Raw genomic sequence first — 27,824 nt, forward strand, 5'->3', positions numbered from 1 at the left:
CATGTTGTGTTTTTCTTTGTTTTGTGAGAAGCTGTAAAAATCTGTAGTATAAACACAAAATGTGACAGATGAAACGAGGGACCAAAGTCTAGGATATTGCAGTTGTGCACAGACAACACATCACCCATACCAGTTCCCACCTGCAGTTTGTCTCTCCTTGCAGATGTTGATGAGTGTGAACAGTATCCATGTGGAAATGGAACCTGCAAGAACACAGTTGGATCATACAACTGCCTGTGTTATCCAGGATTTGAATTAACTCGTAATAATGATTGTGTGGGTAAGAGACCTAATCCAAGCTCTTCTTCTCATTGCTGCTGGCTTGGCATGCCAAGGAGGAATTGTGTAGTTAAACAGAAGAGATGTCAGGGTGTGAAAAAAATTAATTGAGTGCAGCAGCTTCTGCTGTTACCAGCCCTAGAGATTAATCCTTACGGTCATGTTTTAAACTAAATAAGTGTTTTTTAATTACAGCAAATTGAGATTACAATTACAGCCAATATAATATTATCCTAAATATCTGGACTACTGGGGCAACTTTCAGTTCACTGCTGTTTTAATGCATCCCTCAACTCCTTTAGACTACCTTGGTATTTACTGCGCATCTCTGGCTGCAGACACAGTCCACAGGCACCACTTGTTCTATCCCACCTCCAGTGCTGCCTCATGAATTTAAAATAATTCCTTTATTTCACCCTTTTGCTTGACTCTTGCACAGGGTGAGAAAGAAGAAGCAGACCAGCAGTAAGAAAGCAAGGACAGCTGATCTGTAACCTGCTCTCCTAAAAGCAAAGTTATACAGAGCTGACACAGGCATTGCTAAATACAATTCCTAAAGCACAAGGCACCAGAGTATCTGATGACTTAGGACTACTTTAATTCCTGGGCTCTTGTGATAAAACAACCAACACCTTCCTGGGCTGAGAAACAGGCTCATAAACCTGGAGATCTTCCTTGTGCAGAGCATAAGCAAAGAAAAGAGGGAGGCTTTACACTCCTTCCTGCTACAGAAGGAAGACACAGCAAAGTCTAATTCAGGAGAGCTTCAGGAGAGAACTAATATATCTTTTAAAAAGCATTTTAATCCTCTTCTTGTCCAGGAAAGAAAAAAATTATGTAACAAGAATGTGCTGGAAAGTACAAGTTTTTCTTACAGCATGATGCTTATCCAATATCCTTTTCATTTATTCTTCCTCATCCATATTTTTCCTAATGCAGTGCTCCTTTGAGTCTGCATTACTGGAATAACCTTACAAAATAACAAGCATTTAAAAATATCGTTTTCAGAACTGCTGTGAAGGAGAAAATCATCTTGGAAAGCAAATTACAGAGTCCAAAACTTGGATTGGCAGGGACAAGGTTTTAGGAGGAAACTCAAGTGCATATGGATCCAGATAAAATCCAGAGTACCCCATGTAACATTTTCTCCTCTGTTGGTAGACTTGGTGTCATGCAGTCCCTTAGCAGTAATTTAATATCTCCAGATGCAGTAACTGAAGTAATGCTAGAAGCTTGGAAATTGTAATAGCCTATAAAAAAAGTGTGGTTTAATTAGAACGTGCATCTTAATGCTCGAGTGAGAGTGACTTTCCTCCAGCTGTCACCTGATTTCTTGTTGCTACAAGAAATTACATTTCCACAGAAATGCTAAGTATTGAAACTTGAGTGTATTCATAATATACTGTATGTAGTATGCTGGGACTCAACTCTCACTTCTTGGGTTCAATTCTGAATTTTTTTTTTTTTTTAATCAGATATTGATGAGTGCAGTTCCTTTGGTCAAGTGTGCAGAAATGGACGGTGTTTCAATGAAATCGGTTCTTTCAAATGTTTGTGTAATGAAGGATATGAGCTTAGTCTGGATGGCAAGAATTGTGTTGGTACGTATGAAACCACATGATGGTCAAGTACTGATGAGCTGAAATAAACTAATATCTTCCACGTAGAGAGAAGCAATACAGTCTGAATATCTAAATATCAATAGAGAATGATGGTAACTTAAATGAAAACACTTTTTTTTGGAATAGTTGTTGGTCTTCAAGTAATTAATTGCCTTAGAAAAAGAAAATTAGTACAGAACCCTTCAGTGGTTTTCATGTTCTGTTAGTAGAAGAATTACAAGATTCTAAATCTTTCTTGATTTCCTCCATTCCCCAAAGATACCAACGAGTGTGTGGCACTGCCTGGTTCGTGCTCTCCTGGTACCTGCCAAAATTTGGAAGGATCATTCAGGTGCATCTGTCCACCAGGATATGAAGTAAAAAGTGAAAGTTGCATTGGTAAGGCAAGTTGTAACTATTGTTCCTGAACAATTTAAGAATTTGTATGTGGTTCTAATTGGGTGGAAAGCAGTTGTACACCCTAATGGTTGTTAATGTTTCCTGACTTAATGTAAGGTGACAGGGAATAGGTATGAAAAGTCTTTAGGAAGAGATTTTAAAAAGGAAGGCAGAAGAATATTTTGTACTGTATAGTACTCTATTTTGAACATTGATGTCTTCATTAATGCAAAGATAAATACTTTTTAAAGAGGAAGTATTTTATCTTTCAGTGACTTTTGAAAAAATATAATTCATATAACAGATGTTCTCACTGTATTTATGTAATTTTTACAGAAGGCAGTTATTGGCAATCAATGCATGAGCTACGCATTTGGGTTCAGAGGAAAACTAAGTTTAAAAATCTTGATAAAATTATGATGCTTAAAGGAACAGTCAGTTAAGTCAGTTTCTTCTAAGAGCAGTTTTCTGATTTTAACGTTTTATATAATACCTCTCAAGTGCTGAGATTCTCAGGAGGAGAAGGAGAATACAGCAGACTGGTCATCAATTTTTATGTTCTAGTTTGTTCATAGAGGTCTCATGTAAAGCCTTGAATGCCATTCAGGAGCTGAATGTCACACACTGAACTAAGATTTGCTGTGGCAGAGAGCAACAAATAAATCCAAATTACAAATTGCTTTTTCAACAGAGCAAAGCATGGAATACTGTGAATTTATTGGACTTTTAAGATTTGACTTACTGCCACCTAATCTGTGTGGCTGCAGGAACAGGAACCATTTTGAACTTTTTGTCTTGAACAAAAGGATTTATTTTTCTAAGCCCCAGAGTTCTCTCAGCCACTTGTATCATGCCACCAATATTCAGTTTACCTGCCAACTTAATGATTTCTTTTGGCAGCTGCTAGCTCCATATTAGCAGTTATGTTTGAGGTGAATTCAAATCACCCACAGTTCTAATGTCGTGAATATAAAATAATGGAAGCTTTTGACTTTCAAGGAATGTTACTGTTTATGGCCACTTTAGTACCTTCTCAGAATCTATGTTTTTGAGAGCATCAGTGGCTGCCAAGACAGAGTTTTGCCCAAACTGAATGAAAGGGGCTTGCTTGCATTCTTTTGTCATTCTGCCATGTGTCCCGAAAAACTGAAGCTAGAGCTCCTAGGAAATGCCCAGATTATCACATGTGACTGCCCTAAAACTTAGATTAATATTTTGACAGCCCTTGTAGCAGATGTTTCCCATTACTCTCTGTTGATGTTGTATGCAAACAGCTTTATGAGAATCCATTACTGCTGCCTGTGATGTGAAGGTTGGCAGTGGCTGATTGCTTTGTGAGCTCAGGGTGATTATATGCAGGAGAAAACAGAAAACTGGGGCCACAGAAAAATTCTTAGTTTTCACCTACCCATGTGATATATTCCCTTCCACTGTATAGGAATAAAGGGGAAAGGACTTGTTTACTTCCACAGTCTGGCTAGTCGCCTCTCCATCGTGGCCACAGAAAGAGCTTTAGCACCAAACTATTCATTGCAGTAATAATGAGCACTTCAAAAGAGCAATTGTCCTATGCAGCTGAATTGCTGAGCTTTGTATATTAACAGCTATCACAGCAACTGGGAAATTATTTACCATTTTCTCTGAAATAACCTGACTTATAATACTTGACACAGAAAGTAGCCTGGGAAGCTACTGCAGAGTTCAGCCAAATGCCAGATTGTGCTGCAGTGGTTTGTTTGTCTGTCCATGTGCTGTACCTAAAGGCAATTTCTGAAAGTGGGACTCAAAGTAGTATTTTGCAGAAGTTACATCACCGAATCTACTCCCCACCTGATTTCTTCCATCGCTCCACTTACATTTTCCAAATAATAAAGTTTGTATTTCCATTGTTTTCTTACCTGCTGAAAAGAGAGTGGTTTTCTAAAATTCAGTGCAGCAGGGAATTCAGTAAATATGGGCAAAAATGGCACTACAAATTTGAATATCCAACATCCATGAAGCTAATTTTCATGGACAGAGCCTTGTTCCTGCCTATACCTTGGTCAAGCTCAGTGTGGCTTTTACTGTAGAACGCTTATATAGCCACAGGCTTCTGTGATGGTTCTTCCAATATTGCTTACTAAAAGACTCAAAAAGCATTGTACTTTGAAGATTATTAAAATACATCTCATAATTTATCAGATTATAATTACCTTTAAAAATTACCTTAGCAAGGCAGCTTATATATTCTTTTAGTGTTTGCAGAATAGGATAAGTTAAAATATAGTTTTGAATAATAGATATGTAAAATTAAGGGTCTCTTAATATATTATTTTCCTGCTTTGTCTATTGTCTGTACAGATAGGGGATGTATACCTGATATTGTTTGAGCTGCACAATTTTACAGGCACTTGACATTTACACTAAATACTTATGCCTTTGATAATTATTTTATATAATATGTAATGATATACTGCTATTAAAAGAAATTTTAACTGTCTTCTAATAGTAATAGATTATTGATTATTCAGTAGAAGAAGAATGATTTTTAAATAACACAATGAGAGTGGCAGTAAAAGACTGCTAAATATAAATCTGGGCATGTAAATACAATTAAAGGTGTCACTCAACTAATAACTAGATATAGTTTCAATCCCAGAATCTGACAGGAAGCATGAAAAAAATATACCTTTAATTAAAAAGAACTTCCAACATACAGATTCTAAAGAATAATATTTGGATATTTTATAGAAACATTTTTGTTTACAGAAAAATATTGTTCCTATGGGAAATATATTCTGAAAGCATTTATTTAATGTTTATATTTTGAATATAATGAAAAACAGAGAATGGTATTTAGAAAAGAAGGTGCATGCCAGTGAGAAACTCTAATTTGAAGGAGTCAGTGAAATGTACAGCCTGCTTTAACTTTTGGCCACTTTGTTGGAAGCTGCTCCAGTGAAATCAGTGAATAAACGAATAAGCAATTTTCCTTAACCAAGGATAGTTCACAGCAAGTGAGGTATTGTAAATGCAGGTGAAGCCGGTGGGAAGAAATGATGATGTCTGACTCCAGTTCAGAAGGCTGAATGATTTCTTTATTATAACTATACTATAATACATTAATATACTATATAAAGGGAGATACTAAAACTACAAACCTACTTGTTCTAAATACCATATCTGACTCCCTCACAACTCGTGACCCTCTCTGGAGAGTCCAGACCCAGGTGGGTTGGATTGGCCATCAGGCTCAAACAATCCTCACCAGAATCCAATCAAGCAATCGCCCCAGGTAAACCATTCTCCAAACACATTCCACATGGGAAAAACAAGGAGCAGAAATAGAAATTGTTTCCTTTTCCTTCTCTCTTTGCTCCTCTATGAAAAAATCCTGAGAAAGAGAAGAATGTGCCTGCCACAGTGAGGCTATGGTGAAGTTTCTCCATTGCTTTTTACAGATATTAACGAGTGTAACGAGGATCCCAACATCTGCCTCTTCGGGTCCTGTATGAACGCCCCAGGAGGTTTCCAGTGCATCTGTCCCACAGGTTTTGTGCTGTCTGAAAATGGGAGGAGGTGCTTTGGTGAGTTCATGGATAAGGAATGCAATAACTTGATCTAAAAGATAACAGATACTCTGTGGAAGCCCCTCCCAATTTATATCTTTATGAGGATTGCTAAATGCCTTTTAAAAAAGTATGAAAAATACAGGTCTTACGTTATTTCTCTCAGGGCAGACAGTCATCATCTGACTTGGGAGAAGATTCTAGCGCTGCATAACTGTATTTTCTTCTCCCAGATACTCGTCAGAGCTTCTGTTTCACCAGCTTTGAGAATGGGAAGTGCTCAGTGCCAAAGGCTTTCAACACCACAAAGGCCAAGTGTTGCTGCAGTAAAATGCCAGGAGAAGGATGGGGTGATCCTTGTGAGCTCTGTCCAAAGGAAGAGGAAGGTACATATTTAAAGTTTAACATTTGTTGCTGGGGGCAAAGGAGGAGGACATTTGTGTTGTGCTTTTTGTTCATTAGAAGGAGAGATCTTTCTGGCATTTGCTCTCAGTGGCTTTTTCTATAATGATTTTTCAAGTCAGCAAAAGGAATAAAATTAAATGGAAGAAAGCACAAAGAAAAATACTTATTTCTTGGTTTTGCTCTGTACTAGTATCCTTTTTGGATGACTTTAACCATCTGTCATGATTCTATCTCTCACTTGCTCTATTTTTTAAAGAAAATGTATCTTCAGTTGCTTTTCAGGACCTGTGTCCATATGGTCATGGAACTATTCCTGGAATTGATGATACACGTGAAGGTAGGTATTCTTCTGACTATAAGAAGTAAATATTAATGCTTAAAACTATACTTAAATATTATAGTATGTGACAGTTTACTCCTCACAGCTGCTGGTGACAAGAGGCTGACCTGTAAAATGTGTTAAAAGAAGGCTTCTTGAACTGCATGACTCAAGACAAACATAATAGGCTGTTTAGGTTTTTTTAAATGCTTTTTTTAAGACTTGAAATGCATCAGCTGAGTGGCTGTTAATATCTTCCTGCTTTTTAGATGTCAATGAATGTCTTGAAAACCCAGGAATTTGCTCCAGTGGTCACTGCATCAATACTGATGGATCATTCCGCTGCGAGTGCCCCATGGGGTACAACTTGGATTTCACAGGAGTGCATTGCATAGGTGTGTGCAGTAATAGGAACTCTTGAATTTAAAACATAACTTGTCCCAGTTCTCTTCACTCTGCATTTATTCATTATGTACAGATACAGATGAATGTTCCATTGGCAACCCCTGTGGAAACGGAACGTGCTCTAACGTGGTTGGCAGCTTTGAGTGCAGCTGTCACGAAGGATTTGAGCCAGGCCCAATGATGAATTGTGAAGGTAACTTGCCCTCTTCATTTTTTTTTCCTTTGGCTTTTGTCCAATCCTCAGCATTCAACTTACTTTATTAACCATGTCTTTCATGCTGTAATTACTTGGAGGAATAAAAAGTTTCTATGCTTTGAAATAGGTCATTGGAAAAGAAATCTGAATTGATTTAAGCAGAACTTTTAGTTTATCACAGAATTTCCCACACTCAATGAGAATGCCCCATGTGGGGATTTCTCACAAATGTTATATTTTATGAATCATAATTAGTTTGCTTTCTGAAGCTCACATTTCTCACCACACAAAAGTATGTTAAATATGAGCATATAATAAAAATCTGAAATAGGCCTGCCCTAACTTGCCATACTACTAAGCTCAAGTAGTACAATATATATACTATGCCATTATTCTTAAGCATTCAATTTTCTCTAGTTACTCAAAAGCTTATGGTTTGAATTACCTTTCTGATAATTTTAGTTGAAAAGAGAAGTATAGGTTAATAAAACCTTCTCGATGATTGTTTTGAAACGTGATTAGAGAATGACTGTTTTGTTTCTCTCTGCTCAGATATCAATGAGTGTGCTCAGAACCCCCTGCTGTGTGCTTTCCGTTGTATCAACACTTATGGTTTCTATGAGTGCACCTGCCCAGTGGGATATGAGCTAAGGGAAGACCAAAAGATGTGCAAAGGTAATGACTGATGTATAAACTTCTCTCCACCTTCCATCACCAACACGTAATCCAAATATTTCTGTGCATCTTGCATTCATCCTCTCGATGGACTGTAGCAAACAGCCCAGCAGGTGATGGTTTGCTCTTTCAGAACTCACAAAGAAGCAGTATTTAGTGTTTTTGTCATCAAGTGTAACCCTTGATGGGGACTGCAAAGCCAAGAATGTCACAGTGGTGGATTTCATCTTTAACAAGACAAGATGGTACAGCTCACGAGGATCAAGATAACTGAATATAATCATAGATTTTGGACTTTTCCTTCAGTGCTTCTACTTAGGGAAGCCTGCATGTCCTTTCCCTTGAAGTTGCCTTCAGGAATTGAAGCTACTGGAAGAAAGTTCAAACACAAAATATATATTTTTTTCTAGATCTAGATGAGTGTGCTGAAGGTCTCCATGACTGTGAATCAAGAGGCATGATTTGCAAAAATCTGATTGGTACCTTCATGTGCATTTGTCCTCCTGGGATGACCCAGAGACCTGATGGAGAAGGATGCACAGGTAAAGATTAGAAGGGGAAGAAGACATCTAATGGAATATACACAAGCAAAGAAAAAAAAATCTTTTATATGTATATATATATATATATATATATATACATACATATATATACATATAAAAGATTTTATATATATATATATATTAAATCAGAAAATAATTCATGAAGGACACTTAAGATACCTAATGATACCAAACATCTTAAACTTTTCATTTTGTTTCAGTGTGAGTTCCTACTGATTAATAAGGATTCCAGAATAAAACCTTCATTGCTCTACAACTAAATCTAGATGTTTTTCAGACAGTTGTTACATCTAAAAAATTAATTTGCCAAACAAATGAGACCTCAGTTTATGGGTAGGAAAAAAGATTTTCATAAATAAAAAGTTACATTTCCTTTAGAATTAGTATAAGTAATGTGTCACTTCTTTAAAAAATTAAGACTCCTAGGATTCTGAAACCACCTATAAATGCCATAAAGGATGAAAGATTTGGAAACTGCCATAGTTCAAAACAATTCCCCATTCTGGAAGTGAACAAGCACCTTTCCTCCATCATTTACTCAATTAGTTGAAGGAAAGCTATATTTTAGCAAATTGTACTTTCTTCTGGTATATAGAAAAAAACCCAGGACCATTCCAAAATTCTCTGTGGGGGAAAAAAGAAATAAACACACATCTAAGTGAATGTTTTAAATAGAAGAATTTTATAAAAATGTTCCTTCAGCAAGAGAATGACTACTCTCTTTTAGAGATCTTTATGATTTTTTTTTTTATTTTACAGAAAATAATCTTTATTAATGAGAATTTGTCCTTTCTTTTTGGCATATTATTTTGCCTTTAAAGAACCTGAGGTTTTTCTGAGGTTTATTGTAAACATCTAAAAAATTTGTGTAATTACAGTATGTGTGCCATTAGCAATGAAAGAAAACACATGAAGACTGTAAACTGTCAGGAAAATAATATGTGAACTGAAATATGACTTATTGTGAGAGAAATCAAGTTATTCAGAGACCCTTGATGATGACAGAGTGAAGATTTGTCACTCAAATCATGCATGTATTCCAATTTAATTTAAATTTTACTTACCAGGTAAATGTTGTGACTGCAACTTGCTCTGCTGTGTTTTCTGCTTCTTATTACAAGCTGTGAAGCAATTAAAGCTTTTGTCCTGTGATGAAGTACAGAAGGAATGGAATAAGATAATGCTCCTTGGAAAGCCCTTTCCAGGCTTAATCAGTTGATTTTTCCACATCTTGAAAATATTTTGCAAATGTTACATGGGATATTTAATCTATTCTATAACGTCTGATATATTTTCTTGTAATGAATTGCTGTGGTTTTTGTTGATGTAATTATATTTTAGTTTTGTTCTTATTATTTCTGTTACTGTTATAATTTTTATTAATGTTGTTATTTTTCTGTAAAGATGAAAATGAGTGCCGCTCCAAGCTGGGTGTCTGTGAAAACGGGCATTGTGTGAATGTCGTTGGCAGCTACAGATGTGAATGTAATGAAGGATTCCTGTCAAGTCCATCAGGCATTGAGTGTCTTGGTAAATGTCTCTTTTGTACACATTTCATCTCACATCACAGTGTAAATGTAGAGACAAAATTAGGCTTTTGAAAACCTAACAAACTCTCATATCTACAGAAATTAAATAATTACATTTCTTAATTAAATAATGGTACAAAATTAAATAATATTACTAAATATTATTAGATAATGATAGGAATTAACAGCTTGTAGCAATCAGGCCTCACATAGAAGGGTCTTAATTCCATAGGACATAAATGTAGACAAAATACAGGGATTTTTGAAGGAGAATTCAGTCACCTTCAGATAATTCAATAATGGATGTAGAGTAAAATTGAGTGTTTGCTTATTCAGAATGTGATCTTAACCACCATATGGCAACTAGGCATCTGAATTTTCTGCACTCTTAATTCAGACATAAAGAACTGTGATTTTACCAGAAAATTGCAAGATTTTTTTTTTTTATTTTGAGGCAGGCCTGCAAGATAAATGCTGACAAAGGGTTTTTGTTCATCAGCCTGTATTTTCTTTTTAATACATTAATATTTGTCATTTGCACTACAGAATTCATCATTCCCTTTCTTGGAGTCAAATGGAACAGCAAAAATTTACTTTTTCTTGACCAGTGTTCTGGTGTACATACAGTACTGAAAGTGTGTCTTTATTTATTTATGTATTCTTCCATGAAAAAAACATAATTATCTTATACCATTACTATAAAACCAGCTCCCTCTAAATTGTCATGAGGAGTGTGCTGACTTCATGGCTAAGCAATAACATTCAAGTGCAGGTTATTTCCTAAGGATTAGAAGCACATGGGAAGAGAAAACTGCAGTCTGTTAACCCCAGCCAGTCATTAATGCCAAGGAAATACCCTGTTTGGAGGTCATTATCTCTTTTCTGTATTTAATATGTAATTTTCTTATTATTTTCTGCCTTGGGAAGGTTTGCTTTTTGCTGCTTTTCCTTTTGGGTTTCCTGGGTTAGAAATTACAATGAAAAATGGATCTGGCAGAAGCACAGAATTTCTTCTGAACTATAGCACAAGCATTAAGTCACAGATTACATTGTTTTAAATACATTGTGCAAACTTTTATATTCCAGTCACATTAAAATGCATTCCACATCTCAAACTAGGGACAAAGCATTCATGTGTTCTTCAGGTCATAATGTCCCTGAAGACCTGCACAATATCCCTGTCTGGGAAAAGAGAAATCTTCAGAGTCTTGCAAATTACTACAGCAAATATTTTGTTTCACAGAACTGACACTTTCAGTGAGGACAATTTTATTTGATGGAAACAGTTAAGTTACCAGATGGGCAAATGAAGTCCTCCCTAAAGCCAAAGTTTGTCTTTTGCCTAATTCTTGTAAGAAATGCACAGATTCTTCTAATCTGTAAAAGATAAGGTCAGCTGAGTATTAATACATTTACACATTCTGAAGGATCACTACTAGCTTTGAGAGAAAAAAAAAGAATAATTTTCAATTAAAAACATAAGCATTCTCAGATCAGTAATTGAAAATGTCTCCATTTTAATCAAGAAATAAGACAGGTGACAGAGCCTATATAGAAGATAAAATCTCTGCAGGATTTAGAGTTTCTATTAGCACTGAAAACTGGTATTTCTTTTCTCCTCAGCTGCCTGTCTGAAGGTAACCTGTAGGAGCCCCATGACTTTAAAACTTTGCTCCCCTTTCATTATTGATAGGCATTAACCAAAAAAATTAAAAATTAAAATAGAGTTTGACAGGGCTATACCAACAGTAAGGCCATACAATTCTATTTTTTCCTCACCAAAATCTAGGAGTACCACTAAAAACGTTGCCCATACACTTTTAAGTTGTAAGTTTTTTTATTTAAACCACAGCAGGATAATTACAGATGATCAAATGTGTTATTTTGGCAGTAAAACAAACAAACAAAACAAACTTCTAACCCCACTCCAAATAAATCATTCAAATGCGAACACAGCTGAAGTGGAAGCTCAGTTTTGCCCTCGGCCTGTTTCACTACCAAGGGCACAACTTTCCAACAAGCAAAACTCTTATCCAGCTCATGCAGATACTGAACATTAGGGGTGTCTTGGATATATTTGGAACGGCAACATAATACCAGAACACACAAAAATTCTGAAAGGCTAAATCAAGATGGACTTGATGGTAGCTAATAACCTTCTCCTGTTTGCATATATTGACAGAGAGCCAGAATAATACACCAGATGCTCAATGGAGCAGATCTTTATCTCCTTCCCTATTCCAGCCTCTCTCTTTTTTCCTCACAGATAATCGCCGGGGGTTTTGCTTTGCTGAAGTCCTGCAGACAATGTGCCAGATGGCTTCGAGCAACCAGAACCTTGTCACCAGATCCGAGTGCTGCTGTGACGGGGGCCGGGGCTGGGGGAACCAGTGCAGGCTCTGCCCCATCCCCGGAACCACCCAGTACAAGAAACTCTGTCCACATGGATCAGGCTACACCACAGATGGAAGAGGTATTTGCAGGGATGAAAAGAGGCAGAAAAGGAGAAAAGTGTATGCTCGCATGCTTAAGAAAATGCATAATTGTCTTTGAAGTTCCTTTGGAGAATTTCCTGTTAAACAACAGAGTTTGATTTTTCAAATAATGCTGAGAGACCAGAAATTAAAAACACATTTGGTAGTTGCTGCAAACAGATCAACTGGGCAGAATTTTCAGGATTAGGATCTGGTTGGAAGTACCAGCCAGTAACTAAAAGCTAGAAATTATCCCAAATCTTTTGTATTGCTGAAAGTTTGGACACATGGCAAAGGCAGCAACCATCTCTTTTAACAACAATCTCACAATGCTTTGCAGGTACTACTTCCACACAGAAAGAAGCTAATGTGTATTTTTTAATGTTGGTGATAATTTTTGACATGGAAGTAATTGTAAAAAAATTTTCTTGTATGGGGTTTGTGTTTGGAGTTAGCAAAACTGGAATCTGAATACCCAGTGAAACAGCAGGAAGGTGTTTGTGCAAAGAACAGTAATGAAATTTGAAAGATGTTTGGCTTTGGAGTCAGATCCATTTTTAAAGAGGAAGAATGGAGAAAGTTCCTGCCAGAAGCATGATGATGAGGAGCTGCAAAACTGAAAGAGAAGAAAAAATTAGAATTTAAAACTGAGACATGACATTTAATAATTTCTATACAGATATTGATGAGTGTAAGGTCCTGCCAAACCTGTGCAGGAATGGGCAGTGCATTAACACCATGGGCTCCTTCCGGTGCTTTTGCAAATCTGGCTATACCACTGACATAACTGGCACATCTTGTAATGGTAAGATTCATTAATTAATCATCAGTTGAAGTAATCATCAGTTATTTTTTTTAGTTGTTACACAGTGATATACCAACCTTTGTAAACCCTTGTTGCAAACCATTTTTTTTGTCTCTTTTATCTCATGTCCTTTATTTCTTTTCCTAATATGCACTTCTGGTTTTGTGTTTCATTTGGGAAAATGGAGAAACAAGCTCTGCTGGCAGTATTCCTGCAGTAGAATGAAGTTTGTTAAAGCTGTGCAACCACTTTAAGTGACAAACCAGCTCATTACTTCAAAGTCTACATTTTTTCCCACTTTTTTGTTGGTTTGCAGGTACAAGTATACCATAGTATACCAGAAAGTAAATATTTGTTGCTTAGATGAAAATACCAATGCCACTCTCACTCCAGTATATTACTCCTTCAAGACAGTTTGTCGTGGTAGTGGCAGCCTCATATAAACTCCACAGCAACACATTCATAGAGAAAGGAATAGGACCCCTGAACAAATGTAAATAGGGGACTTTCTTCTGTGAGCATTTTTCTAAAAAATGTTGTGCTGTGTTGCAAACATCTTTCTGTCAGAGAGATGAGGACAAAAGATAACTTATTATTTTCCTCTCGTTAGATCTTGATGAGTGCTCCCAGTCCCCCAGACCATGCAATTTTATCTGCAAGAACTCAGAAGGGAGCTATCAATGCTCATGTCCCCGGGGCTATGTTCTTCAGGAAGATGGAAAGACATGTACAGGTAAGAAGGTTATACACAGTACCTTCTAATTTGGTTACAACTTAACTTAAAAGGAATTGGTTTTGAAGTGTGGTATTTTTATCAAATTTGGTGAAATGTGCCTCTTTGTTGACTTTTTTAAGACAACAACATTTCTTACTTTCAGATCTTGATGAATGTCAAATGAAACAACACAATTGTCAGTTTCTCTGTGTCAACACCCTTGGAGGCTTCACATGCAAATGTCCACCTGGTTTTACACAACATCACACAGCTTGTATTGGTAAGAAAAACACTGGTTTTCTTTCATAAGCCTTTCTGTAAGAACAACATTCTCAACTATCTCTTGTACTCTTTATGCAGAGCAATGGGGTCAAGAGGGCAGAAAGCAGATTTTGAAAAGCAGCAATTACAGCTAAAGAAAAAATGAGTCTATCCAGTCTGTCCACTATTTCTATTTTCTTGGTTAGTAGAGAGTTGTACATATTTAATACAAGTTCTAAGTATAATCACATGGAGACAAAAGGGTGAATTATTAAAATCTCATTTAAAATGTAGTTAACCAAAACCAGACTGCATTTTCTTTTTTTAGTTGATACAGATGTCTTCAGATCTTAATCATATGTAAAAATCTTGCCAACTGAAACTGTTTTAGTTCAGCTAACACAAAAGGGCAGCATTTTTACAATATCAGCAATTACATGCCTGCTCTTCCACAGTCATATCACAACTGAACTACCCCTAGCATTTCCAATTTATTAATTACTCATAGCTCTGCATGAGTCTCCAGTTCATCTGGCATTTAAAAATGAAAAGGTACAGAATAAAATGTTGCATCTTTGTGGATTTTGTTTTTGTGTTACATGAACGTGTCTAACATCGTGCCACAAGGTAAACCAATCTTCTCTCTCTTCTCTATATTTTGAAGATAACAATGAATGTGGTTCTCATCCATCACTGTGTGGATCAAAAGGAATTTGTCAAAACACTCCTGGAAGTTTTACCTGTGAATGTCAAAGGGGATTTTCTCTGGATTCTACTGGATTAAACTGTGAAGGTAACTAGGAACAGTCAAATTTTTTTACGGTGTGAATCGTTATTTCAGTTTCTAATGAACCATTTCATGCTAAAGGCAGAGAAAACAGCACCAGCCATAGTAAAAATAATTGCAAAAATAAATTGGAAAGTATTAGACCAATTTTAAGTATAACAAAAGCATATGCAAAAACATGCTGCCTCAAGTAATTTTTACAGAAATTAGGATAAAAAGGTGATTGTTTAGTTGAACTCTTCAACAGTTGTTCTCAGGCTGCCATTTCAACTTAGCATAGGTTTATGCATCTAAAAGTATAGTGGTTGTGGGGCTTTTTTACATTTATGTCTTCATATGTCTAAACAGAATCTCTCTACAATTTTCATTTTTGCTAATTCTAATTACATTAGATTCTAAGTTCTGTACTTAATTCTCCGACCACAGAGTTACACACTGAGAAGGCCAATTCACTGCATTCAAAAATACAATTATTATAGTTAAAATGCAGGTTATATTGGTGAGCTTTATCTCTCTCTGTTGGCCCAAGGGGAAGCCTCAGTTAGGAAATCTCTATTTGAGAGCTCCAGACTTCTCAGTGGGCCCCAGTTTTTGAACAAAAAAGAAAATAAAAGGCAGTACAAGGCCACCTGGCTTCTGAGAATTAAAAATGCAAGAGCATACATGAAGAAATTTACAACTTCTCAAAATACCAACAACTCTGATAGAGCATTTAAAGCAGGAATTGATATTTAGAGCCTATTTCTAGAACAGCAATCCAGAATATATGCATCTAGAAGTTTTACTAAGATTTATCTCCTGTCAGTTTACTTTGTTCTCATAAAGTTCATATGTCCTGGTGTGCCTATAAAAAAATATTTTTTTTATTTTCTACTTGACTTGCATATTGTACCTTAAAAATTATGTTGCTTACAATCTACTTATTTCCTATAGCAGATACAATTTAAGATGTCTGAGTTTTTAGAATTTGGAGGGTGGGATGGTTGTGACTGTCATCTTTTATTAACACTTGTCTCAGAGACTTTTTATGTGGCTTTTTATTTTCAATTGCAAAAACATCCAAATTTGACATTCAAATACTAAACTATGTTTCAGAAAACTGAAGGCTTATCCCTAAGTGGTTGGTTTAAAACTGAAATTACAAAACCCCTCAAATTCTAAGCATTATGCTAAAGCAACAACGTGTAGGATTACTGGGAATAGTGTTTATTCTCCAAAATTGAGTACTGAAAAGGCTGAAGAATTAAAATCAGATTATTGATGGAAAGAGCTGGACATTAGTTGACTTCCAGGCTTTCCAAAAGAAAAATCTGCATGGTCCTTCTATCTTACAATAATGCTCCTCTGTCATAAGTCATAGAACTACAAAATGCCTTGAACTGGAAGGGACCTCAAAGCCCATCCAGTGCCACCGCTGCCATGGCAGGGACACCTTCTACTGTCCCAGGCTGCTTCAAGCCCCAGTGTCCAGCCTGGCCTTGGGCACTGCCAGGGATCCAGGGGCAGCCACAGCTGCTCTGGGCACCCAGTGCCAGGGCCTGCCCACTCTTCCAGGGAACAATTCCTTCTCAATATCCAGGTTAAATTTACCCTTCTTCAGCATAAAGCCATTCTTCTTTGTCCCATCACTACATGCCCTTTCCAGCTCTCCTGTAGCCCCTTTAGGCACTGGAAGGTCCTCTGAGGTCTCCTTGAAACCTTCTTTTCTCCAGACTGAACGTCCCCAACTTTCTCAGTCTATCCTTGTAGGAGAGCTGCTGCATCCCTCTGCTCATCCTGGAGCCTTCTCTGGCCTGCCTCCAGCAGCTCCAGCTCCTCCCTGCGCTGGCCCAGGGCTGGGGCAGCTCTGCAGGTGGGCTCTGAGCTGAGGGGCAGAGGGGCAGAATCCCCCCTGCCCTTCTGCCCACACTGGGCTCAGTCCAACACAGATTTGGCTTCTTGGGCTGCCAGACCACATGGCTGGGTAATAACAAACTCCTTATCCAGCAGTGTTTGGCAGTGGGTGTAATCCTGTGTCATGCTCTGCTTCCCTCCTGAATGCACAGATGTGGATGAATGTGATGGAAACCATAGGTGCCAGCATGGCTGTCAGAACATCCTGGGTGGATACAGATGTGGGTGCCCACAAGGATTTGTCCAGCACTACCAGTGGAATCAATGTGTTGGTAAGGAAACAAGCAACACAGAATTTAAACAGCAAATGTGTCAGAGTGTTTATAGGGACACCACCAGGCAAGGGCAAGAATGAGCAGAAGAAAGAGTGTGCAACAAAAATCTTCTGTATCTGTCTCCCACTCCTTCCATACACTTACTACTCCTGCCGTAAATCAATGAGAGGAGGTTGCAAGAAAACACACTCAACCTTTTGAAACTCCCTGTGACAATTAGCTTTCCTAGAAAGGTCTGCATTCTGACCTGTTTCTTCTGTGAAAAATCCCCATCATTGAATGTTCATTGAATTCCTGAAAGTATCAATGTAAATAGCTCTGCTGAGGAAAAAAAGCATTAAAAAACCATACCTGTCATTAAAAAAAAAACCAAAAAAAACATAAAAAACCATTAGAAATGTAAGAATTATACAGAATAGCATCTAAAGCAAATGGTGAGAAAATAATCAACAAAACCATTAAGGGTTTTCTTCTTCCAAAAGACACTCTTAAGGCCAGCATTAGTTCTTTGTGCAGGGAATGGGACAAATTAGGAAGCTCAGGAGTACTGTTTAGATTTAGCTTATTCAATCCATCACTTGAACTAAGCTATATCATATACAAAATAAAATGTGGGATTTTTTGTTAATAAAAAACAATACACACAGAAACAATGTTACTTAGTGCTGTTCACAAAGACCAATATTAAATATTTACCTTTTCAGGTTAGTTTTCATGGTTTTCTGTCAATGGTATCAGAGCATGACTGTGAGCACTGCCATACATTTCATTTAGGCTGACTGTACTGTCCTGATTCTATACATAAAAATTAGTTTATTCTACCCACTTTAGCATTAAGTAGCGCACCAGCCAGTGTCTCTGATGTCCCAATCACCATGATCACTCCTGACTTAATGCTGCTCTTCAGCAAAGAAAGCAAAGGACTGGGGCAAGAGTGACAGAATGTATAATAAACAGCTCCCACAAAACCCCAAACCAGCTTAGGCTTCTGTAAATCATAGTCCTCAAAAGAATCTCCCTCCAAGTGACTGCAGGCAAGAATGGCAAAGCATTCACCAGTGATGTTGGTGAGAAAAACTGAGGTGAGGAAAACTTGGTGAGGAAAACCTACAAGTTTTAGAGAAATGCCTTGGTGAGAGAAATAAAATAACTGTAATACCAGCTACTAAGCCATGACGTTCTAAACCACAACCTTCTTTTTTTTTTTTTTTTTCCCTGAAACCATATCAAGTCACACTGACTGAAGGTGTCATCTTCGCTATATTTTAACACCCACAAGTGAAGATGATGCTCCTTTTCTCTTTCAGAAACCAGGTGTCTGTGGGATGAGGTCAGAGATGTAGCAGAGCCCTGGGACTTCCAGATGTTCTGATTTGATAGCTGTATGATGCTGACCTGTTGTCTCTCAGACTAGAAAACACCAATATTTTTGTGTTTGCTTACCAGATGAAAATGAATGCTCCAATCCTCACATGTGTGGCTCTGCTTCTTGCTACAACACCCTGGGAAGTTACAGGTGTGTCTGCCCATCAGGGTTCTCCTATGACCAGTTCTCCCATGCCTGCCACGATGTGAATGAGTGCTCTTCTGCCAAGAACCCCTGCAATTATGGTTGCTCCAACACTGAGGGTGGTTATCTCTGTGGCTGCCCACCTGGCTATTACAGAGTCGGACAAGGGTGAGTTTCTCCACACAGCTATTCACCAAAGACACATTCAGAAGGTGCAGAGGTGCAAAGTAAGGACAAGCTGCTAAGTCCTTTCTAGTTTCTGGGTAAATATACAGAAACTAAAAAAAAAAAAAAAATGTCTGTACATGCAACATGACATTAATGTTAAATGTAGCATATAAATAATGTTAAACAAGGTCTGCTTTCTCCCCCAGTATCAGCACATGAACTCCTTCACAGACCTGCTGGGGATTGATAGTGCATAAGGATAGGCACCATGTGTACTGAGATAATTAAGGGGTTTAAGTATCACTGATCAATCCAGAACATTAAACACAAATTAACATTGTTCTGGTGCAGGGCAGGCTGGCTTGGTTTGGTTTCTCTGTAGAACCTGTACATGAAAATTAAATCAGGCTAAAAGCCTTCAGCCAGCGTTTGCATTTCCCTCAGTAAACCTTCCTAGTGTGAAGGAAATTAATGCACAGCCCTCCTCCTGAGGAAAGGGCAAGGAAGGGGATGCAGACACTCTGGCACAGATTACATGCACTCCATTTAGCAGGGACAGTTCATAAAACTGCAAGGAGTAACTAAAACATGTGTTTTGATTCTACAGACACTGTGTCTCAGGGATGGGATTTAACAAAGGCCAGTACCTGCCACTGGATGGAGATGCTGAAAAAGAGAACGCTTTGTCCCCTGAACTGTGTTATGAGTGCAAAATCAATGGCTACTCCAAAAAAGACAGCAGGAAGAAGAGAAGTGCTAACACTGTATGTACCAGGGTAAAAAACTACTATAATGTTTTTTGAGGTATTTTCAGAGCTATGACACCAGGGGTAAATAGAGGGAATCTTTTAAACAGGTCACATTCAATGGCAAAAATCTCTTTTCTCCCCCTGCCTCACCTAGGTCCTGCTGGCAGTAATAATTTAACAGTAAGAAATGCATCAAGAGCTGCGAAAGGATGACGTTTTTGAAGCTTGCAAAGATTCCTTTGTAGCGTGAGATGTGGTCTAGTTCCTCATAGTACATTCAGGGGAATAATTCTCCTTTAATTACAGAGAGGGAGACCTGGGAAACTGGACATGTCTTCAGCATGTTCTGCTGCCAGGAGGAGGTTGGACAGCATTTATGGTCTGGGACAGCTAAATAGATCTTGCAGGAAATCATTTTAGTCTTGGCATCTGTTTCCATAGTAGCTCATAGAGGTAGGGGATTAGACTGGACTAATGGAAGTCCAATATTCACAGAATTTATGAAGTTTTTAGAGAATTACACATTTAATTTTTTTCTTGCTGCATTTTGTGGGCTTATACAGGTAAGTTACTGGAAATCATATCTAGTTTGTAATTGTTACATCTTTTTATTACACTTTTAAAAATACTATTAACTTGTCAGTTTCTAGAACTTTCTAGACAGTGAAAGTGACATCCATAAATTATGTGAAAAAAGAAACACTTTTAAATCACTAACGTCATCTGTGGGGTTCAAGTATTTAAAGCACTGCATTACTTCCTCCTGTCCTAAAATTTTCCTTATTTTCACAATGCTTTTTTAGTTGCATTACATACTGGTACAGTATGGAATTTTCAGAGAAGGTGTCAGGGAATTTCCATGCAGTGTTGTGAAATGCATTTCTCTGTTGTTTCTGTTGGTCATAAGACAATTACGTTGTGTGTAAACAGTGCAAACACAGGTTTCTCCTTGTGGTGGTGCACACCTCCTCTTTTCCAGGCTGCAGTGCAATCTGAGAAATCCTCATCTTGCCTCAGCTTTGAAAATTAAATCTGGCTTTTGCTATTACCCTGATGGTTTTTTAAGTGATTTCAAACTTTTGTTCATAACACTCCTCTACATGGCCACTTTGCAAGCATGAAATTAAACAGGTTCTCAAAATTACCTGAAATCAGAGCCTTCAGAGGCTCTGTAAGGCCTGTTTCAGGCCTTCAAGATTTACAGGGCGTGTTGCATGGAATCGAGGCAGGAGCTGTTAATTATCCTGATCATTCCTCTCTCCCACTCTAAACACTTCCCTCCTCCAGCTGGAGCAGGTGAGCTGGGCGAGCCTGGACACGGAGAGTCCCCTGAAGGTGCGAGTGGCCATGTCCAGGCTGGGCAGCCGGGAGCCCATCCTGGAGCTGCTGCCGGCCCTCAGGCGTCGCATGCGCTATGTCATCACCCGCGGCAATGAGCATGGAACCTTCCAGATCCTCCTGAGGGAGGGCACCAGCAGCCTGCATGCGGTGAGGGGCAGGGCAGCGCCCGGGCTGCACGCCCTGGACATCACCAGCGTGGCTCTGCCTAAGGAGAAGGAGATGAAGCAGCTGGAGAGCAGCCATGAGGACAGCGACCTCAGAGGGGAGGCCCTCAGGGTAATGCTGTGGGTGCACCTCTACTAGCCGTGGCCCTGTTCTTCAGACGCTTCTTTTTGTCCCTACACACCCGAGAACATCTGCTTTTCAAAGTGAATCTGCTTTGGAAAAGTGTATTTTGGGGGAGGAAGGCAGAGGGGAAGAGCCCTTCTTTCCATCCTACCAAGACTGCAGAACCGCCCTTTCAGGAGGGCGACTTAAAACTCTGCCACTGCCAAAACTTCTATTTACAAGGGCAAATCATGGTTACTGTATCTTTTATATAACCTCGATTTAAAGTGTATTTAAAAAGCTAAAGTTCAAGAAGTCATCATATGACACTAAATGGCACAAAAATGTGAGCTATCTTTTTTTCCTGTTAGCAGTCTGTAACACTTTGGGTATTTTGCTATAGTTCCTAATGAAAAAAAAATTATAGAAGTTTATTTATTTTTAATGCAGTAATATATGGAGAAAATAACAAATTATGTTAACAAAAAGGGAAACTTGCTTGTTTTTCTTTAGTTTTATAAATTTGAGATATAACATTTTAGAGGTACTTTTGTAATCAAGAAAAAAAGTAGATTTGAAATATGTTTTTTTTTCTACTTGGACCAGCATCCAAACGGTATGTAAGTAATTCTAAAATATATCAGGGCTGAAAGATCAGTGTAGTAGGATATTCTGGAGTGGAAGATTGTAAACTGTCCACATAGTAGGATATTCTAAAGTGCTCTTGCAAATGAGAGCTAAGAAAAAAAAAAGGGGGGGAAAAAAGTCATAGAGGACAAGTATCATAATATCAGTTTCTGCAGAGATTATATTTCACAGCAGCTCGATGGGATTGCATTCTGAATCACCCACAGCAAGTAGTGGAGGAGGCACAAGCCCTGTAGCAAAATACCTGGACTGTTTTTAATCCCCTTAGAACTGCAGAACCAAACTGTGCTGCCCTTCCCTCAGTGACCTCCTGAGCTAACACAGGCAGCCACACCTCATGCTCAGAAAGGGTGCTTCACAAACTGGCATTAATTCCTGCAGGCAGCTGAAGGAAATGTCTCTCAGAAGAGAATGTTTCACTCTGTTTGGTGCTGGCTCAAAACCAGGGTGCATTTCCTGAGCCCCAAGTGCTGTGTCAGGACTGCCACACCTGCAAACTCAATTATTGCAGCGCAGGTGAGGAGAGTTGTGTATTTGAAGTTAATTTGTTAGAAATCTCATTAACGCTGTAGTTATACATGCCTCATTTTATCATAGCTTGTTCTTTAAGAAAGATGACTGTACAATGACTTGAGTTTTAGTTTAGTGATTTAATTTTTTTTCTTTTTACATTTTGTACTGTCATGTATTAAGTGTATGTCTCAATGGTGCTTTCTGTGTCAGCTGGTGCCTGTAACTGGCCAGGCAGAATCTCACATGTGAAAATAGCCAAAGCACATCCAGGATTGTTCCAGCTGCATGTAGGTGCTGACCAAAGACTATACCAAGTTAAACTCAGTGATTTTTCTTCTCATTTGTTGAGTTTGGGGATTTTGAAAAGAGATGTTTTAAGGAAAAAAGCTTTCTCTTGAACATTTGTATTAATAAGACAACACTTTTCTTGCAATAAAGCTTATTTTGGGTTATTTTTTTGTTGTTTTTTTCAGAGTTAAACTGGTGATTGATTTAAAGCAATAGCCAGTAACAGGGTCTGGAACCACATTTATTTGACATTGCTTTCAGAGATGGTTGTGCAAGTTTCATTAGGATTGAAACGACTGACATCTGCAGGAATAAAGAGACCTCTAGGGGTCTGATAAATACATACAGGACAGCACTGCCTTAAAGGTTTAACAGCTGTAATAGGTGGTTTAAAGAAGGCTTATCTCACTCCAAAATGGTAGGTTTCCAAGAGACCCTGCAGGAAAAGCCATCAGGCTTACACATAGCAGAGCATTTTTTCCTTTGTTGGACATGACTTCTCTGAGGCTACAAATTCTGGAGGATTTTCTTGTCCAGGATTATTTACATGTGCTGTGCACACTTGTTAGATTTTTGTGTGGTTTTTTTTTGTTTGTTTTTTTTTTAACTATCATCAGATAGTTCCATGTGCATTAATTAAGTACACAGTAAGTACAAGGTACAAAAAAAAGTATTATCTCTTTTCTAGAAAGGCAGCATTACCATCCACCATCGTAAATTCCACAAGACATTTATGCACAATCCCAGAGAGAAGTCACTCCCAGCTTCAAATCTGGATGAAAAAATAGCTAGAATTAAAAGGAAAAAAAAGTCCAAAACCTCTTTGCCATCCAGCCTGTCACAGTATTTATTTCTATATCCTTTTCTCTAAATTCTACCTTTTTACAGCTTCTAGCCTTTTAATGAGAAAGCTGACTACATATGCACAGACATGCACAGATATGCATGGTGTCCCAGGAAGCTACAGAGCCCCCAGGTCTTGTTGCTAAAAGTGAAATTAAAATCTTGCTATTTAAGAGAGCCTGCAGTACCTCGTGGCAGCTCAAACCAAGATTTTAGTGACTATTTGTAAGACCCAAGGTAAGCCTAAGCAGCAGGGACTTTAGTTATAACTGTCCATCCTGTGTAGTATACAGACACAGGTTTGATTAAAGTAGGATATTCTGGAGTGGAGGATTGTAAACTGTCCACATAGTAGGATATTCTAAAGTGCTCTTGCAAATGAGAGCTAAGAAAAAAAAAAAGGGGGGGAAAAAAGTCATAGAGGACAAGTATCATAATATCAGTTTCTGCAGAGATTATATTTCACAGCAGCCTAATCATCATCATAAATTTTAAAAAAAATGTATTACATAAATATGTCTGCTTTGCCATCTTTAATCCCTCAGTTGTGTGAAAGACTCAGTTAGGCCCATACAGTCCTTTATACATGAACTGTTGGCATAGTCAGCGTTCTAGAAAGGGCTGTGGGATTCTTATATAGGATTTTACTGTCCTGACTTGGGATCAGCAGTCACACCTGGCACTGAGAGCTGCAGGTGACAGCTGAAGGGTCTTTGTGCTAAACCCACAGAAGAACCCAGAAGTGGCAATGAACTGCAAAACTCAATGCAGCAAAAATCTCACTGCCCTGAGTGTGCTTCTTAATTCTTACCACGTGTAATAAATTAAGCTTGCACACCTAAACTAAACTGAAGCTGCCTTAAATCCAAGGAAAGGGCTGGGTTTATGAACTTCATGCTGGGGAGGTGGATATTCACACTTCATAAAGCCAGGAGGGAATGAAAACATGAGAGGGAAGAACTACATTTCGTATCTCAGATAAAATCCTCGGTCTCTCCTGTGGCTGTTCATATGATTGACACCAAATTGCTATAGCAGAGACAGGAAATGAGTTCTTTGCTCCCACAGAATTACAGAACTGGTGGAGGAGGTGGTTTCTCACACATTCCAAGAAGCCAGCCACATGTCAGCATGGGTCTGACCTGTGTGTTTGGGCACGGTTTTAGTGTGAGCTAAACCCTCCCAAGGTCTCCTCCCTGCCTGGGCTTGTCCAAAAATGAGGTCCTTACCCAAATCCTATGAAAAAGTCTGGGACAATATGACCCTCTCTTACACTGTCTTTTTTTGTGTTAGCAAGTCAGGCATTGCTTTATTCTTGGCCAGGGTTTGAGTGTAGTTGTCAGATTTTCAGCCTCCACACTGAAGCTGATGCAAAGCTTTTCCACTCATTTATACATTTCTTGCAAACGGTGAAATTATTGTTGGTTCCAAACTACATAATTCTCCTCATTAATCAGTGCTCTTTCCTCTGTTGATTATTGATTTTTCACTCGTCATGCTCATTTGGCCCACACTTTTAGTCCTTTTATCATCCTTTTCTCAGACAGAGAGTCAGCAACTTTCCAGGCCTTCATCTCCTCTGTATCTTCTGGTTACTCCAACATCCTTGAAGTGCCGTGAATTTAGGATCCCAGATGTCCAATCCTCAAATCCCTTTGGCTTTGTTTATTGAAACTTTTCAGGGTTATTTTTAGCAAAATTAGGGTTTCGGTGATTTAATGATCAAAGGAACAATAAGAGTCTGTGAAGAAACCTGACTAGTGCTGGCTAAAAGTGGTCTCTGCTTGCAATTAATTAAAGCAACTAATTAAAAATTAGTTAGGAAAGTTATAGCATTTCCTTTTCTACTCCAGACACAAAGAATGCTCTTGGTGTGCCATCCCTTTGCTGCCTCAAAAAGCACTTGTTACACAAGCAGGGTTTTTTTGGTACATTTTAAAATCCTGTGACTAATGATGTTTTCACATAAAACAATTATGCAACACTTTTCTGCAGTTTTGTCCAATTCTGATATTTCTATATTGTGCGGCGTGGGTTTTCACTCTCCCCGGCTGCACGCGGCTCTTGGGAGCCCGGCTGTGGCGTAGCTTCCACGTGCTGCCGGGGTTTGCTGCCGCGGGTTCCCGGACACGGCTCCGTGTCTCGGGCGCGTGGGCTGGCCAGCCTCTGTTACCGTGCGCTAGGGACCCGGCAAAGAGGAAGGAATTTGTCCATTTACTCCGTGCTTGGCAGGAACGGTTTATTGGTCACGTGGCGCGGTTCGATAGAAAGACGTGACCGCTCCTGGCACTCGCATGGGAGAAAATGGCGTCTGACTGCCGGCGGGATAGGGCTTTATGGAGGGGCGGGGCGAGAGGATCCACGGCCTGCCGGCCAACAGGGGCGGCTGCCGCGGCAGTGACGCCAGCAACAGCGACCAACCAGAGAACCCCGCAGGGGCGGGCACCGAGCCAGAGCGGGCTGAGCGGGATCGTGTGGCCAGCACGGGGTTTCCCGGGGCCGGATGGCAGGGTGGTTACAGGAGCGGCACAGGGGTAAGGTCCGGCAGCAGGCAACATGGGGCCAGAAACCGCGGGGGGGAACAACGCGGGGGAAACACGGGATTACAGAATTTATTTTAACATAAATTAAAAACCCTAATCTAAACCCAAACTCCGGGATGCAACAATATTGGTCATATACTTATGGAAATATTTGGTATTTCTATGCTTCAACCTCTAGTATTTATTGAACAATGTAGACTCAAAAACCCCTGTCAATTTTCACTGAGATTTGCCCCTGGGCAAGATTACTAAGAAGCTGCCAAAAAAAAAAAAAAAAAAAAAACCAAACAAAAACATTCAAAACCAAAACAACACGAATATGTACATGGCTAGACAGACACTCCCTCTTCTTTGCAATGATGAGAACTGAGGAATTACTGTCACCACTACACCTGAATTCTTGAAATACTTGTAATTTTAGGCCAAATCACCAAACTCACAGCTGAAAATGAGCTGTGTTCCCAAGACCTGGCTTGTGGTTTGGAATCCAAAGCATAAATATAAATTCAAGAAAACAGGACCTTACCCTGAGTTTACTTATTTAGCAAAAAGAATTCATTAAGTACCTAAGTGAGGGAAATACTCTCTGCATTCTGTGAAATAATTTTCGTATCTCCAGGCCTTGCTGTTCTTCATGTGGAGACAGCCCCACACAGGATGGGGAAAGGGAATTTCAAATAACTATCTGACCATAACCATAACATCTAACCATAACTATCTAACCATCAGATGAACATTCAATTTTTTGAAAAACATTAGCTTTAAGGTAAAAGTCAACAAACAGAGCAACTGTAACACCCAAAGGCACAAATTTCACCATTGTTCTCTCTGCTCCAGAAAAATCATCTAGCAGAAGGCTGAAAGGAACTGACTAAAAACTTACAAATTCAATAGAAACCCTGCCAAGGAGTTCAGCCCCAAGGTTAAAAGGTAATTGAACTGTCCTCCCCAAATCATATTACCTTTCTGAAAGCCACAAATTCTTAAAGATCAGAAGTAAAATCAGTTTTAAGCATGTGATGTTGACACTTGAGAAGAACTGCTCCCACACAGCTCTGGCAGGCACAAATGGCCTGAGTCAGGTGTGAACATTTAACATCAACAAGGAAAAGTTGTGTGGTACAAAAACATTAGGTGTGCTATAATTGGGTAGGAAGCTTAGATCATAATTTTGTGCACATATTTTCACCTGGGTGGATGCACAGCCATAGAAGAAGCAGCATCAAGAAGCAGTCAGATCTGGTAATTCTGAGAGAAACTGGCAATCCAACAATTCCTCCCTCTTCCAAATGGGCTTTTAAACTCGTATAGCCTTCATATTTTTTGCTTAATTTCTTAAAACTAAGATTAGAATGCTAGCCCCAGTCTCCTGCTATTGAATCCAAGTTGCCCTCATTTCTAGGCCCTAGTTTTAGGGATAATCACAATCTTCAGCCCTAGAATGAAGTCTGCAATCCCACACCATTTGATAATCACAGAGTTCCTTTCCCCCCGCCCCATCTAAATTACTCATCAATTATCCAAACACGAGCTTAACAATTTCGGTGTCATGATTTCACATTTTCTTTTTTATACTGTAAAATGACAGCCAGTGTTTGGCTGGACACCTTCTTTTCATGGCATTGCTTCAAACACAGCTGGGAGACTGAAAACCCATAGTTAAGAATCAAGGTTCAGCTTCAAATGCCTGTTGTTAAATCTATCAAGTACCTCACACAGCTTAGATAAGATAAATTAAAACAAAAAAAAAAATCCCAACTATAGTGTTTTTAACTCACTGCTGAGATACCTCAGCTCCCTGTTCCTCAATCCTGATCAGTGAGAT

General features: G+C 38.7%; 1 protein-coding gene across 2 annotated transcripts in view; it reads left to right on the forward strand.

Moving 5' to 3' along the window:
* Nucleotides 1-22,777, forward strand: part of FBN2 (fibrillin 2) — a 116,254-nt gene extending 93,477 nt beyond the window's left edge. For both annotated transcript variants that reach the window (XM_054002935.1, XM_054002934.1), the window contains exons 46-65: nucleotides 164-280; nucleotides 1,755-1,880; nucleotides 2,160-2,279; nucleotides 5,720-5,845; nucleotides 6,061-6,213; nucleotides 6,504-6,569; nucleotides 6,821-6,946; nucleotides 7,030-7,149; nucleotides 7,705-7,827; nucleotides 8,238-8,369; nucleotides 9,795-9,920; nucleotides 12,186-12,392; nucleotides 13,073-13,198; nucleotides 13,809-13,931; nucleotides 14,077-14,193; nucleotides 14,839-14,967; nucleotides 17,007-17,126; nucleotides 18,576-18,807; nucleotides 19,415-19,571; nucleotides 20,844-22,777. In XM_054002935.1, the coding sequence (XP_053858910.1) occupies nucleotides 164-280; nucleotides 1,755-1,880; nucleotides 2,160-2,279; nucleotides 5,720-5,845; nucleotides 6,061-6,213; nucleotides 6,504-6,569; nucleotides 6,821-6,946; nucleotides 7,030-7,149; nucleotides 7,705-7,827; nucleotides 8,238-8,369; nucleotides 9,795-9,920; nucleotides 12,186-12,392; nucleotides 13,073-13,198; nucleotides 13,809-13,931; nucleotides 14,077-14,193; nucleotides 14,839-14,967; nucleotides 17,007-17,126; nucleotides 18,576-18,807; nucleotides 19,415-19,571; nucleotides 20,844-21,200 (2,903 nt within the window). In that variant the 3' untranslated portion in view covers nucleotides 21,201-22,777. The remainder of the gene's footprint in view (nucleotides 1-163; nucleotides 281-1,754; nucleotides 1,881-2,159; nucleotides 2,280-5,719; nucleotides 5,846-6,060; nucleotides 6,214-6,503; nucleotides 6,570-6,820; nucleotides 6,947-7,029; nucleotides 7,150-7,704; nucleotides 7,828-8,237; nucleotides 8,370-9,794; nucleotides 9,921-12,185; nucleotides 12,393-13,072; nucleotides 13,199-13,808; nucleotides 13,932-14,076; nucleotides 14,194-14,838; nucleotides 14,968-17,006; nucleotides 17,127-18,575; nucleotides 18,808-19,414; nucleotides 19,572-20,843) is intronic.
* Nucleotides 22,778-27,824: the final 5,047 nt, after the last annotated feature.

Source organism: Vidua macroura, chromosome Z, assembly GCF_024509145.1.
Source record: "Vidua macroura isolate BioBank_ID:100142 chromosome Z, ASM2450914v1, whole genome shotgun sequence".
Lineage (NCBI taxonomy): Eukaryota > Metazoa > Chordata > Aves > Passeriformes > Viduidae > Vidua > Vidua macroura.